At 40.3% G+C, this 15,795-nt stretch overlaps 1 protein-coding gene across 2 annotated transcripts in view; it reads right to left on the bottom strand.

Annotated features, from left to right (window-relative positions):
- Window positions 1-12,418: 12,418 nt before the first annotated feature.
- The window catches only part of FEZ2 (fasciculation and elongation protein zeta 2), a 29,588-nt gene continuing 26,211 nt past the window's right edge, over window positions 12,419-15,795 (bottom strand). For both annotated transcript variants that reach the window (XM_080583959.1, XM_080583960.1), the window contains one exon: window positions 12,419-13,524. In XM_080583959.1, coding sequence (XP_080440085.1) covers window positions 13,508-13,524 — 17 coding nt within the window. In that variant the 3' untranslated portion in view covers window positions 12,419-13,507. The remainder of the gene's footprint in view (window positions 13,525-15,795) is intronic.

Here is a 15,795-nt window from a genome sequence, read left to right on the forward strand (position 1 = left end):
GCTCTTACCTTTTCTGAAGTTCCTATAGTAGAGAGTTATTATTTTTTTCTTCTGTATTCAAAAGTCAGAAAGAATACATCCCCTCAGGATGCTGAAAAGGAAAGATGTTTCTTATTCTATTTAGTTCATGCTCTTGCACCTCTCATGGACTAACAAGCCTAATGGACATTTTCAGGGTACCAAGAATGCCACTCCATCAAATGAGACTAAAGCTTGGAAAATATCTAGCATTTCACCAAATCAGCTGAAAACAGCTACAAATGGTCAGAGAATCACTGGTAAACTATATAACATAATCAAGTCAGAAGCACAAAGTTTTTAATGGAGAACAGAGAGGCAGACATATGTGCCTGTTGTAGTGCTTCAGCCCATGTCCCCCCCATCACCATCAAGTGCAGCACTCTTTCTTCCTAAGTCTTTTGCCCATAGGGAAAAAATCATTCTTTTTATGTAAGGATTTTTTTGGACCTGAAATGCTTATTTATTTTCTTTCCCTTTCAAAAACCATTTTTTTTAGAAAACCAGAAAGCAAATTCTTTCACTTCATTGGGGTTTTATTGAAGCTGGCTATTTTTCAGAGTAGTTTCCTAAAGAAAAAGCATGTATACCATCACTCTACCTTTCAGCCTGTCCTTCCCTGGCAGATTTGGAGCTGTGTGCCAGTCTCAACCACCTGTAACAGCAAAGTAGTAGTTTCAGGAGTAAGGACTGCAAGAAGTTCCATGACAAGAGGTAGCTAGCCAAATGAGAGAGACCCAGTCTGTAACACATGACGAAGAGCCATCAGCTATGGTCCACCTGCAGCTGATGCTTGGGTACCTGCCACCGGAGGATACGCAGAGCCCAGACCAGGCCACCCACTGTCTCTCACCTGGGCACTAACAAGGGGATGCAAAAGAGAGTCATGAATGGATGCTGTGAGGGGGAAAGACAAGGTGGTGGAAATGGAAAAGAGTGCAGAAACAGGTTTCTGTGCCTGGAGGCTGATTTTATTAAATCTAGTAAATAACACCCATGGACCAAAAACAGAAATAGTGGTAGGGGAAATTGTACAAAACCAATTTCTCCTATTTGCAGTAGCATCTCTGGTCATCCTTTGCCCCTGTGAGGAAACAAGGGAAAAGTGATCAGCACACAGAGATCTGTGAGGCAGCGAGTCCTAAGGACGGCTGTAGGAACTTCTGTAGCTTGCCACTGAAGTAAAGACACAGATAACACACAGCTCCTGGGACTCTGCTGTGCATGGGAGAAACTTGCACGCTGCTCCTTCCCCTTTTTAGCCAACATGGCTGCCCCCATGCCAAGATCTGTGGCTTCTTTGCCTCTCCTTATACCATTAAGGTCAAAATTTGCCCTTCCTGGCAATTCAGGTGGATAAACATATTGATCAAATTCATCTTGAATAAACTCATGCTAAGCACACCCGTCTCTCTGACCACAATAATAAACGTTCAGTGCCTCAGGTTACTGCTGTTGATTACAAACGTGATTTCAGCAAACACATTTGTGAGTTGTTTCAAAGGAGCTACTTTTGGCCTGGTGGGTTAACTGTGACTTGTGTAGGGATGCAAGATCACAAACCGTTAGTTCAGAGAGAAAAAAAAAACAAAAAACAAAAAACTTTGCCAGGTCTCTGGCTGCAGATAGGAGGCAGTGTTCAATTAGCAAGGTCTCAAAAAAAAAAAAAAAAGGCACAAAAAACCAGACACAAACAAATAGAGGGCACCTGGAGCCACATGCATTAGAACATATGGCAGCCTTTAACTTCTGCAGCCCACCACAGGTAGGCCATTTCCATTTTTGGCTGCTGGACACCGTGCTAGATGGGACAGTCACGGTGCAGAGTAAGACAGTGGGCGGAGAGGCCATTGCAAGCGAACACAAAGGCCCTGCTTCCAGCTGTCAGCAATGCACTGCCACTGACTGTGAGAAACGGGCATGCAGATGGGCTCGCAAAGTGCTGGTGTCTGAGAAGATTAAAAAAGACACCTGCTCCAACCAACACACCACAGCAGAAATTTAGACACAATTACACATTCATTTAAGACTGAGTAATTGAAGCAAAGCAGGACTGGCAACAGTCTCTACCTTTTTTCTTCATGAGAAAGAGGGAATATAGGCAGAATGCAGCCGGAGTCATTCTAGCAGGAAGATGCGCTTTGGAGAAATCACTCTGGTGGCAACTCTGACTGCAGTGCTCTTTCACAACTTTGTTCGTCTGTCCCCAGACAGGGCATCTCATAAGAAATGAGAGAAGAAACTTTGTTTAAATATGACTAAAATACTTTAAAAATTGAGATGTTTAATGAAGTACCACAGCCAAGTATATATATATTTTTTTCTTAAAATAGACTTTTTTGATACATAAGACGACATTGAACTGAAAAGCTACTTTTTTCTCCACATGAGAACGTCATTGGGAATCTTCTAATAACTCCTGTCACAACTCATCACATTGTAACTGATAAAAAAGTAAGCTACTATTCAGCAATTCCAAGGTCAGCATTAAAAACAAGCCGATTTTTCCCCACCTCTGTAGAAAAAGCTTTCTCAGCATCTAATAATGCCAAGTGAGAGTTACTAACATGTTTTCCTAACCTCTTTTGTTAACAGTACACAAAGACAGGGCTATAATTGTATCTGGCTGTGTCCTTCACCACAAGGTTGGGATCAACAGATTTTACAGAAGACAGACACCATCATCTCAGCGATCTTCAAGATGTCATCACTGTATGAAAAAAGTGTAGATGCTAGCCTTTTTCGAGGTAAATACTGACACAGGACATATCTAAAAACAGAAATATTCATAAGATATATATATATATAACTTTCAAGTATTTTCAATTTATGTTGATCTACTTAACAAAAAGATATTTTCACTACAACTTTGAATCAAAAGACCAACAACAATGCCACCTGAGAATTACTCACAGTACTTTGCCAGGCCTTGTTTAGGGTAGGTAATAGGTATCAGTAGCTTCTGCTGAAGAGCCATTCAGGGCTACAAACAGCTCTTCCATGCATCTGTCTGCCTAAATAAAGTTAGCATTGCTAGAAGAGTGAAATACTCAGCACAAGACAAGCCCTACAGAAGAGAAAACATTGTCTCTTCTTACCCTGGATGGTTCTAAAACACCAGTACCGTTTGCAGGCACTCTGCTCAGACAGCACTTTAGGGAAAAAGAGGGAAGCAACTGACTTCTCAGAGAAGAAGCAGGAGCAAACAGCTCCAACAGGAATTTCAGAGTGGCTCTCCTGAAAAATAGAGCCTGATCTTGGAAATGAATGGCGAAGTTCTTCAGTACTTCAAAAGAAGCAGCGTCAGCTTTTCAGGGATGTTTGCTTGGTGTATAAGTAAACAGGCCACTTATTTGGGCAAGGGCACATGCTGCCAAGCGAGGTCAGAAGAGGTGAGGAGTTACTCACATCGCAACTGCACAGCCTGACGCAAAGCCGAGCAGTCGGGCGCTGCACTGCATTGCCCACTTGCGTTCATAATCCTCCAAGGAGGTCAGCCAGGGCTGCGTCTGCTGAGAGGAAAACAGAGCCCGTCCCTGTTTGCAGACACACAGAAAGTGAGCTTTCAAAATGCTGTCAGCCAGTCCTCGGGTCACTTTACTGATGTAAACTGGAATATTAAAGCCTAAGATTTGAATAGCACTTTTCACCATTAGGGTGCCAAGGCATTCCACAAAGGGTATTTTATTTGCCCAGGCAAACCTAGCAAATCCCTGCCAAGCTCAGGGCTTGGTCACACACCACCCAAGTGTCTTGAGCCTCCTTGGCACATATGGTGAGTTTGAGCGAGATCTTTCCAGATACTAGGCCAGAGATCAAATGTATTTTCTTCCTCATAATGTTTTCAATCATTTTCTGTCATTGGAGAAGGAGAATTGTAAGGCTCAGGGATTCTGAGGATTTTCTCTAAAAGCCTACCAATTAATGACCCTGTAACAGCCTGGCTGGAAGGAGAAGCTGGTAAAACTGTGTTAATGATACTCTTTTTCTTCTCCCAAACATGAACTGAAAGCTTTTATTCCTCAAGTAAAAGATACGCACCCCTCTCCATCTTTCCATGTGCACTGAAAGGGCAAGCAGCTGCCTCTGGGCAGGCCACCTGCATCACAAATGCCTCAGGCCGTGTTACAGGCACTGATCTGCAAAGGGGGTGCAAGGGCTCTCAGGGCATTCTGAGACACCAAATTCCTCCTATCTGTACTGGAAGTGCTGAGCTTTCCTCTATGCACACGTTATTTTTCTACTACCTTAGTAGAGTTTGCTCCATTTTGAACCTAACTGGCATATCCTGTAGAAACAGGGCAGGATACCTGACAGGGCCGAATGAAGGTGTGAACAAGAACACAGGCTATAGAGTTGTTCCCATGGGTCCAGTCCTTGCAGTCAGGGCAATGGGATAGAAATGACATTGCAGCATCTAAAGACACTCCTATCTAACTCTCTTGCATTCTCCACTACTTATATCACCAAAATTCTGGGACGTATGGGACATGTTCACGTGCAAAGCCCACAGGCAATCTTGTCAAAACATGGTTTCTTTGCAGAGAAGCTAGAGAAGAAAGTACTTTGTAAGTACCATTTTTAGCCCTGACTTTACCCATAATGAAGACCAGTCTCTTTCCTTCCTGCCCCACTCACCGTCTCCCAAACTGACCTGTAAGACTAAGGTCTCCAGCCTGAAGTACTTAAGATTTAAAAAGCAATACAAGTCAAGGACCCTACTGGTCTATCAAAGAGAGGCATCTGGCTTCCCTTTCCAACCCTAAATCTGCCACCACTTGCAAGCTTTCACTCCTGTGTCTCTTGAAAGACCGTGTGAGAAAACAGGAGCAACCTTATCCTGAGCTTCAGAAGCCTCCAACCCACACTCCTGCCTCATCCTCACAGAAAGACATCCACACATTCCCACCAAAAGAGAGGAGAGGCTGAGTTAACCTCTGACTCCCAGCACTGTTAGGTGGCAGGAGGAGAGAGGGCTGAAGCTCTGGCTGTTTCACCCATTGGTTCTGCAAGCTGCCCAAATGCAGTGTCTGTAGCAGCACCGTCCCCATCAGAAGACCTTACGTCTGTAAACCTTACTAGTCCTGGGGGGAGATAGACTGCACTGTGGGGCTGGGGCATGCACCTGCAGCAGTAGAGATGGAGGTCCCTGGCTGGAGGCAGCAGGAAAGGCTCTCTGTGCTGTGGTGGAGAGCTCACTGGTTGGAAGTCCTGTCACACCCCTGCACTTTGTTTTCATTTTTAAAATTGCATTTTCTAACAAAAAGGCTCAGCTTACATATAGTAGGACTTTCAAAAACCTGTTTCATTTCACTAAAATCCTTAACAGGTGCAAGGCTATAAATCCCCTTCAGCTTTCACATAGTCTTACTGAACACAGAGCTATCAGCATGCAGTGCTGGGGCAGGTCATTTTGATCACAGCTGATCAATTACATTGACCACAGAACCAACCAGGGACTAATAGAAGCAACTGAAATGAGTCCTGGATGTAAAAATTAACTTACAGCATTGTTACAGGTGAGATGACAGAAAACTAGCTATAAGCAAATGCACATAAATTTTAATATGCTATGACTGGCTACAGGCACTGAATTCCAGGGAAATCCAAAGTATATCATGGCAGGGCATCGCACTGCAGTGACAGGATCATTTAAATGATCCTAAGGCTCAGGAAAACCAAGTCTAAAGGTGGTAAGAATGAAATAGGTATTCACTGGGGAGCATTAAGATGAGATTACATACTTCACTCTTAGTATTTAATCCCCCCTTCTCCCCCAAATGATCTCCTATACAAAGTACTATATATATTTCTCAGAGCTCACTCCCTGGGCGAGCTTTTGTAGCTAAGTGCTTTTAAGTAGCAAATTATTATATTGTAATACATTTTGTAAAGCACGATTTTCATTAATAATGGATAAAAATACACAAAGGCTTTCCTGTATTTGTCATATCGTCAGCGTGATCTAGCTTGATCTTTCTTTCATCATGAAATGTAATCCTAGAACCGAGAGAGGATGCTTCAAACGTGTCCCATTGCTGCCATCCTGTGGCAGGCACATGTATTTCTGCTCGAGACCAGAGAGAAAATACTCCTTTAAAGGTGTCATTTTACAAAGATCTGTTACCAGCTCCTACTACTAAATGCCACAGAAGGAATGATAGTCGCCTGCAAAGGGTAGTTTTCAAATCTTAAAAAGCCATGGGCCATTACAGCAATTCAAGCAGAGGTGACTCTCCTAAGCAGAAAATAAAGATCAGATGACAGGGGGCTCACGTTTCTTAAACTGAGAGGCACTGAAGCATTCAGTGGTCTAATCCAGAGAGGTTGCTAATGCTAACTCATCTCTAACCCTAACCATATCAGACTGCCAATTCCAGAATAAATAGGAGGGTTCCCCCTGTTCCTGACAGAAACTCTGGTAGTGCCTTCAATTGGAAAAGCCAATGGATGGCTGCATCCAATACCAACATGATAGTACTGGTCCCAAGTCTGCGCACGGAATCCTGCCTAAGGCACACAACACCCACCATAGAGAAGGAGATTTGATGACCAGAGGCACATGGGTGGGATCACACAGTGCCATCTTTCCCCCAGAAGGATCAGGGTGGGCCAGAACTTCCTTTGGTGCAGCATTATGCCCTCTAGGGAGGGAGCAGGCATCCCTCGGTGACTGCCAGAGCACCACCTTTGGCTGCTCTAGCACAGTACACGCAAGCATGGACTGTGTTGCCTAGAATCTCATGGCCAGGCCCTTAACAGGGAACAAGCCTTCGGCTTCAGGCCAACAGGAGAGATGTCAGCAGGATTTTGGTGGAGCTTGCAATACCACTGCCCAGTTCATCTACTCACAAACTGTCCACTTCAGAGGTGTTGAAGAAGCCGTGAAGCAATGCACAATTTAGCAACCTTTGCAGCACTCCTGCTCTAATAACACAGCCCTCAGACACCACCAGGAACAACTCACAAGCACTAAGGTCTGTACCAGTCCCGCCTTTGATGCCAGTTTGAATGCCCCAACTTCCAAGAGCAAGGCCAGACTCTCTTCCATCCTGAAGATAACAGGTTCTGTGGGAGTCCAAGTGCCAATTCACAGCAGAGTAAATACCACTTTACCATGCTGCCCAAGTCCTCAGTGGAAAAGGTATTCAGCCAGATTGTTAAACGTAAGGCAGAGGTAGGCACTAGGAAGGCTAATATGGCATGCGTCATCTCTGCACTGTGAAGTCTACACAAAGACGATGAGAAGCCATTCTAGACCACGGCAGCACTGTGCCCACATATACACGTGCAGCCCAGATTTATTTTCCTCTTAGCACATGATGACAGAGAAGACAGAAAAACACTCAAGTTCCTCTGTACCCAGCTGAGAACTAGATAACAGCCTCCACAAGCCAGCCAACTTACTCTAACACAAAATGGGAATTTCAGTCCCCCAGCACCCTCTCTCCTACTCTCTGAATCATCCGCAACCGCCTCTTTAATGCAGCTCTCCTCAACAGACCCTTCCCTTCTTTGCTCAGTACTCCACAGCCTGAGCAGCTGTGCCACGTGTCCTCCCTTCAGCCTCCCACCTGCTCTGCCAGCTCTCCTCTGAGCTAGCAGCCCACCTCAGCCTCGCTTGCCCTCGGGGCCAGCACCCCCAACACACGCTCGCTCAGTCTGAGCCTTCCTTGCTTATTCATTGAGTTTACCCAACATCCAGCTCCCTCATGCATTTCCCTTCTTCAAAGACATGAGTCTTGGCTACTTATGCTCCGTGGGATATTTAAAAGAGAAGGGGCTTACAGCTTGTAAAGTAACTGAAAAGCAACCTGGGCAGGTTTGGAAGAGCAATGGAAGCAGAGTGGGCCCACCATGTTGTCCTTACGAGGCACTGAGGTAGCCTCAGGCACAGGAGCACGAGCAGGTGTAGGAAGGAGCACAGACAAGGAAAGGGGCAGGAAGGGCCATGCAGAAAGAAACACGAGCAAGGGAGGGAAAGCAGGCTACTGTGGGACTTGGCCCTGCCCAGGAATCACAGGCTGAAAAAAGGTATAGGCCCAAACAAACAAGCAAAGACCTTTTTGTTGGTCCTGCCACTTCATCTTCTGAATACTGCTGTGGGTAGCACTGAGGATTTAATCTTACCATCTGTCCATCTGCAGCTGCTCTCCACAAGGTCCTGGCTGGGCACATTCATAGTGGCAAAGAACACGGCTATCTTCTGACGCGCTGTGATGTCCAGACTCTCAGCTGTGAGAAGGGGACTGCTTCTCATTCCCAGGGAATGAAGTTTTTACAAGAGAATGAGCACCTATCCCAGCATGGTGTGTTCTTATCTCATTTTCCTCATACTGCTCTGACTACCGCATTGTCTAAGGAGAATACTAATGGAAAGTGTGCTGAAATCCATTTTGTTTTCTTCAGACACTTGTTTTTTTAAATTTTTTATTATTATTTTTTTAATAGGTGCTACAGGCAACTGTAGTGCCACACTTCAACATCCAGAATTTTTGCAGGTGAAGCACAAAGCACAAAGTGAGGCCTTCTGATACTGGATCTTCTTTGATCTCAGATATATAATTAGAGGGAGCAATTGCACAATTTTCAGTGGTTCTGGTGACGAGGTTTAGATCAGGCTGATAGAACTGTTCCCTTCACACATCAACTGTAGCAGTCAGATGCACATAGAAGGAAGCAGCTCTATACTCAATGGTTTTCATGCTGTCAGTGGCAGACAACTTCTAGAACTGAAAGCGACAGAGGTTCTGCATTTGTTTTTCTCAAATTTATCTCAAAGACAATTCTTATTCCTCAGGTTATAATGAAGTGAACGTAGGTAATACTGTGGAGATGTTTTCTGATGATGAAATAGCTGTAAGGTGTTTTAAAGGACTTCCATGCTAATCCAGGCATCTTCCAACCCCAGTTTCCACATAAGCAGCATGATCTATGCAGGGCCTACTTCACACAATAATTTTTCCTATGAACGTAATACAAACAGAAGGAGAAACATTCCTGAGAGCAGTCAATGATTTGTCTATGGAGAAAAATATGAACTGACATTTTAACAGCACTAACACCATTCCACCCTACAGACTTGCTGTACTCCAGCCTGCTTGAGCCGTGCAATGGAATATTCTTGAATGTCAAAAAAGCAGTCACTGGGAAAATCTGGATTGTTTTCTGTGACTTGGTTAGTGCCCAGATTACTGTCAAGCCATAGAATTGTGCATGTCTGCCTATCAAGAGAAATGGATATAGGATCAGAATTTGTTTTCCCTATTTTTGAAAAGATGTGGGCATTCTCCAGACATACGCCTAATTAAGAAAACCTAAATGTTTTACCTTCTTTGCAGTTTTTCACCTTGTTGTGTTAAATTATAACATACTGTTTCCAAGAAATACATACTTGAATTTAGAAATTTGCATGCAAGACTAGGGAAAATTAGAATTCATGTTTTATTCCATAACGTTAACATAAAACCCAAACACAAAGACTGGTTTAAAATAAACAACAAAATAACTATGAGCTCTGTTTGAACTAGCATCTAGTGCAATGAGAGGATTCTATTCAACATCTGAAGAGTATAAGGGGAAGAAAAACAAAACAGAGACAAAATTCAGTAGCTAATTCTCCCAATTCATAAAGCTTCTTCACCAATTATTGTTAGGACTGCATGCTGATCGGCTGATAGAATTGTCACTGATCAATACATAAAACCAAAAGGAAGTCCTGAATTAGATCTTGGTTAAAGGAATGCGAGCAAAGGAACAATATACTTCATTTCACCATCAAGGACAAAGCACTTAAAAAAACCCCCAAACAACCCCCCACCCCCACCCCCATCCCCACCTCCCCCAAACAAAACAAAAACATAACAAAAAAAAAAAAAGCATTCCTTCTAATTCTTCAGTGATAAGAAACTCTCCACAAGGAAGGTACCTAATGCTTCTCCGTCATTAGACATGCCCTATGTAACCTTCCTAAAAGTCACTGCTACCTGCAAAATTGTAGACACCTTGAAAATGAATTGCATTATCTTAGTATTACAACAGGTAGATTTCCTTTATAATAATCCGAACTTCACTTTAGGCTTAAAGTAAACAACACTGTGCCCCCAAGACAGGCAGGAAGCAAAATTCATCTGACATGATTCCAGATCCACGTTATCCATGTTGTACTGAGATTTCATTTTTTACTTGATGAATTTCTGGTTTCTTCATATTTTATGGTGACTTCATATCAAGAGATAACTTGGAGTCAAATGTGAAAATATCAAGGATTAATATTGCTATCAAAATGAGAAAACAGTACCAGACCCACAGAGATTGTTATTATTACAATACAGCCCCATCACCCAAAATGAAGGACACACTTCATAGAATGACAGGACAAGTCAATAAACTGAGGCTGTGGTGCATCAGACCTAAGAGTACTTCACCAGAAAGCTTTGTTTACAGGTCCTTCCTGATTGAACTGGGTAGATGCTGTTTTAAGTGAAGCTGCTGACCTCCACTGCCCATTACTGCCACAGCTGGAGAACCAGGCTGCATAGCACAAAGACTCTGTACCACTAAGAATTTCAGAAATTAAACCCCACATCTTAAAATGTCCCTTTGGAAATGAGGGGGCTGTGCAGAAGTATCAATGCACTTACCAAAGCTTTTGGAAGCATGCATAGTGCCATTTTCTGCGCTAGCTGTAGTTTCCAAGCAACATGCATGCAGAAAAAATATCCAAGGTAATCTGATCTGAAAGCAAGAAAGATGTGTGCTACTGCTATAAAATCACCAATCCAAAATTAAGGATACAATTACTTGGCATGGTCAACAGCAGATATTCTTTACCACCAGTTTCCTATACCAGCTAGGTCATTATCTTTCACCATAAAGGAACCAATATTGTTGTCAAGTTTCTTTCCTTAGTCAAGAAAACATACTTAAGGATTCTTCACTACCTTGGACATGCTTCCCAGGTAGCCCTTCACTCAAAATTTCATTCTATCAGTAAGTGAATAATCGTATCAAATGAAATAGCTGAATTGCTAAAAAGAAAAACGAAAAAGGTTGGATTTTAAAAAGGCTATTAAATCAAATTATACCAATACCTATCTTTAAGTAACTTATAATTCACTGATGTTAAGCAAACATTGTTTCTAGGACTCTTCATATTAAAAATTGAACAGACTTCAGTACAAATGCATTTTTTCCAAATCTCAGGTATTTGCCAGCAAATACACTTGGGTGACCATTTTCCAGCTATCACACACAAACTAAAATGAATGAAGTCGTCCAGCTTGCTGAAAGAATGCAAGGTTCAATAAAGGATCTCAAAAAAGGATGCATTACAGAGAATCTGAAGTACATAGCACTCAGCAGAAAAGCAGGCTTGCTTGGTTCTTTTTACTCATATGTGTTGAGCTTTACTTTTATATAGATATATATGTATATATAAAAGATTTGCCATATAAAACATGGCTTTGGCAACTGTTGTTTAATGCCAGGATTTTATACACAAGGAAAATGTTTTTTTTTTTCATAATCTGAACAGGTACTTTTTATAAGTCTGATGAAGGGCATAATATACCGCAGCAGATGTTTGGTGCACTGAAGCTGGTGTTGATTTTTAGCATTTGGTTTTCTTTCAAGTTTTATTATGTTTAGTATTTTGTGACTAAATCACAAAATGTGGCTCGCTACAACTAACACCACAAAATTTGTCCATACTTTTTGCAGTTATTTTTTCCCCCCTCATTCCATTTAAAGACGCTTCAGGCCTCAGAAGCATATTAAAAAAATCTCTGACGATATCTCATTTGGAGACAAAATGTGTTTCACAACATATATACCATTTTAAAAAAAGATGAAAAAAATAGGGTCGTCTCCCTTAGTCAGTTTTCAGGTATTGATAGTAAAAAGCAAGCATTTCTATATAAAAACATGCCATAATGAGCTTCTAACACAATGAGCTACAGAAATAAATGGCTTCTTTCTTGCTACAGAAACCACTAATGAAATAGAATGAAGCAACGATAAAATATTCCTCATGTATGACACACTTATGCAGAAGACCCATTACTGCTGATCAGGCTGGCAAGATGGCCATCAGGAGAGGGGAGAGGAGAGGGAGGGAGGATGAAAATTTTAAGCTCTGATAATTTTGGCAACAGAAGGAGGGACTAAAGAAAAATGCCAAGGTCTTTAGAAAAAAAAGCAAAGCATTATGAAACTAATTCACACTGACTGTTTTACTGACCAAAATGAATCAGCTTAAAGAAAGAAAAATGATGATTTTAAACAACTGTTTGAAGAAAAGACATTTCTCTCTTTATAATCTTACCTGCCAGTGTTTTCACATATAAAGTACTAAAATCTCATATAGAATTAATAGGAATTCAGACTAGAAAATAGGTCCTTTGTTTTCAGCAGTAGTCCTTATATTTCAGTCTAATCTTTAAGACTGGCAAAATGGATTTGTGACAAATATTTAATATTGAGATTCTGGGGTACGTTTCTTTTACAGGATTTTCAAAATACATTCTCATCTGTTTGAACGCAGATACATCATCATAGAGGAGACAGTGCATATATGAGAGATTTGTAGTAAAGTTTGAAGATACACAATGACCAAGGTCTCAAGATAATACTAACTTGGAATCCAGGTGCAAGTTTTTTTTTTTTTTCCCAAACTGTACATGTATTTTTAAAAAGATACAGCCTTTCAAAATGTTTATATATTGAAGCGTATTCATTAAGATCAAACACCTATTAAAAACAGTAAAATAATAGCAGCAATATGGGAGAATATCTGAGCCACATGAACATTAATAAAATAAAAACAATTAAATATGACATATTACATTACTCTGATGTTTGTTAGGTAACAATGATACTTGATACAATTACTTATGCCAAATCATTAAAGAATGCGGTTCATAAGTTCAGTATGTGAGCAATAATGGTGCATACTTCAATCTAAGTTACTGTTTAAAAAGAAGTGTCAAAAACGAACTTCCACCAACACTGTTCTGGAGTGCTTCCTGAAGAACTCATCTGAATCTTTTTTTCAGGTTTGGACTGCGATCATTTTTGCTATAGGAACTAAGGATGTTTTTAAATATGAACTCCTTAAAACTAGTCTTATATTTTATTTACATTATTCAAAGTTTTCTTTTCCTTCCAACAACAAAATGTGCAGGAGGATTTACTACATGCTATACAATGTAAAAATAGACTTTAAAAAGCCAGAACAATGTGAGTAAAACTGTACAGTGTTTGTTCCCTGCTCCAGTTCATTGCACTATTAAGAAGTTAAAATGGATGAGTTGTCATGCCCGGAGGACGTACTGCAGGATCAGAAAATCCACACACACACAGAGGAGGTAAATGCCTACTGGTTTAGGTATAGTACCAAATGGAAAAAAAAAAAACAAAACTGAGTTATATCCATGGAAAGCTTCTCATCACAGGAAGGAGCACAGTTAATTCTGAAAGGCAGCCCTCTTCATGTAGGACACAGAACTGCAAAAGACCACAAATACATTTGGATAAACATCAGTGAAGTTATTCTGTAAAAAAGTGTATTGCATATACTAAAAACAATTAAATGTTGAATCCTACCCTATCAGTAACACAATAAAATCTAGAAATTAGTTGAAATTCACAATTAAGATACCATCTTCTTCTCAGAACGGAATTAAATGACACAACCCACTATTTTTAACTAATATTATCCAGAAATGAGTTAACTAAAGGTCATGTCTTAAACAGTGCTTTTTGTGGCGTCCTATTAGAGAACAGAACATTAAATACAAGGTGACACATGCAGTTATGTTTTAATATGCACTGACAATTTGGGATTCTAATTCTAGTTTCTAAATCTGGTGCATGTACTTGAATCACACACAGTGGGAAGACAAGACATGTCCTTCACGTGCTTCTCATTCCTGTTTCACATACATGACAAACCTCAGAGCAATCCAGCTTTCAAACCAATGCTAGCACAACACAAAAGCAAATAAAGAAGTCAGGTGTAACAAACAGAAACTTCAAAGACAAGTAAATAAATCTTCCTGTTATATGACATACTGGAATACTTTACGAATAAAACAAGGGTTAAGTTCTTGTTTTATTAATTTAAAACAATAAACCTTTTTGTTTGTTTGCTTGTTTGTTTTGCCCTTACTAGAAGCCTAAAAGATCAGACAAGTAATAGGAAAACAAGCTGCAAGATGAAAAATGATTCTACTTTCAAGACATCTACATTCAGAAAAAAAGCCTAACAGAAAATAACACTACACATTTCATCTATGTTATTCACTGACAACATATAGCATATTATATTTAGCACTATATTTTTACATTGCAATTAAGGACAATTGGACAAGAACACAGAGCTTAGTGATAGATCTATCTTAAAGCAGTTTACTGTCAAGATACATCTGATTTCAAAAGCATTTATTTTAGCTATCGGTACATGCATACATATATATATATACACACACACTAATTATGCTTTTAAGAATGTTACAGTTATTTACACTTCATATTTCCACTTGAATAGAGGAAAAACAACCTTGCAGGGATACAGTGAATGATTTTTTCACAGTTTGTGTACTGTACTGGTAACAAATTCTATCCCAAAATTATACCACTAAATAAAGTTAAAGCTTCAAATTTTGTAAAAACTAAGTAAAAACTAATAATCCTGAAATAACATATCTAGATGTGATACCAGACAACTTATCCCTAAAATTTTGATTATGTACATGAAATGTATTGATTTGCTTCTTTAGTTCAATTTAGGTACCCTGACTTTCTGCAGATTTCCTCAGATATCCCTCCTTACCTCCATAAAAATAAAATTAGTTAATTCCCATTCCCACTATGCCTTCTTCAGCTTCTATTTTAAATCTGTTGTGAACCCCAGCAGGTTATCCCCATACTGTTTGTTCTTCTCATCATGCCCCATCAGATTCTCATCAGATTGATAGGAGCTACTGTAAGTATACCTACTGGCATGCAAATACTTAAAAGCTAAGTGGCCAGCTGGATGTTGGATTTGAAATGCCAGTAGCCTTTAGCCCAACAGAAACAGCGATTTCTGTCTTCTACATAAATGCAATTCCGTAAAGTATATTTGTGAAATGCATTTTTTTTATTCCTGCAACCCTTCGCTTTGTCACATGAGGATGAAATTGGCAAATATTAATCATGAGCCCAAAGAGACAGACAACAGAACTGCACTGAGGCATTTTCTTCAGAAAACAACCCAAACTTGGATACTCCAAGGAGTATAATAATAGTGGCAATAATGCTACTATTTGTTGCATTATTGTTCTTGACAGATAAATCTTAACAAACAAAGGGATTACACTATACAGGCAAGAAGAAAGACCAAAAGCTTCTGGAAAAAAAGAAAATCAATGGATATAGTCAATAAAAACATGCTTTCATCTAAGGATTTAGCACATATTCTTGTTGTGACTCCTAAAAAAACAATGCAACTATAAGATATGACAAGAATATCTCCATCTGTGCTCCCCATTCTACAGTTAATTTGTGCACAAGTAAGTTTGCTTGCATAGGCCTTTTAATAGAAACAGATGCAATGTTTTCAAAGCACATTGCATTTGCTAAACTATCAAAAAAGATCAGTCGAAAGACGAGGATAATCAGCATTTAAATGCAGTCAGCTATCTAAGCTGCCAGCTTCAATCTGAAAGTGTGCTTTCTAAGATCAAGAATTGAACAGTGCTGGTTTGACTTCATTGTCAGCAAATGCACCCCCAC

This window comes from Anser brachyrhynchus, assembly GCF_964034855.1.
Source record: "Anser brachyrhynchus genome assembly, chromosome: 3".
Lineage (NCBI taxonomy): Eukaryota > Metazoa > Chordata > Aves > Anseriformes > Anatidae > Anser > Anser brachyrhynchus.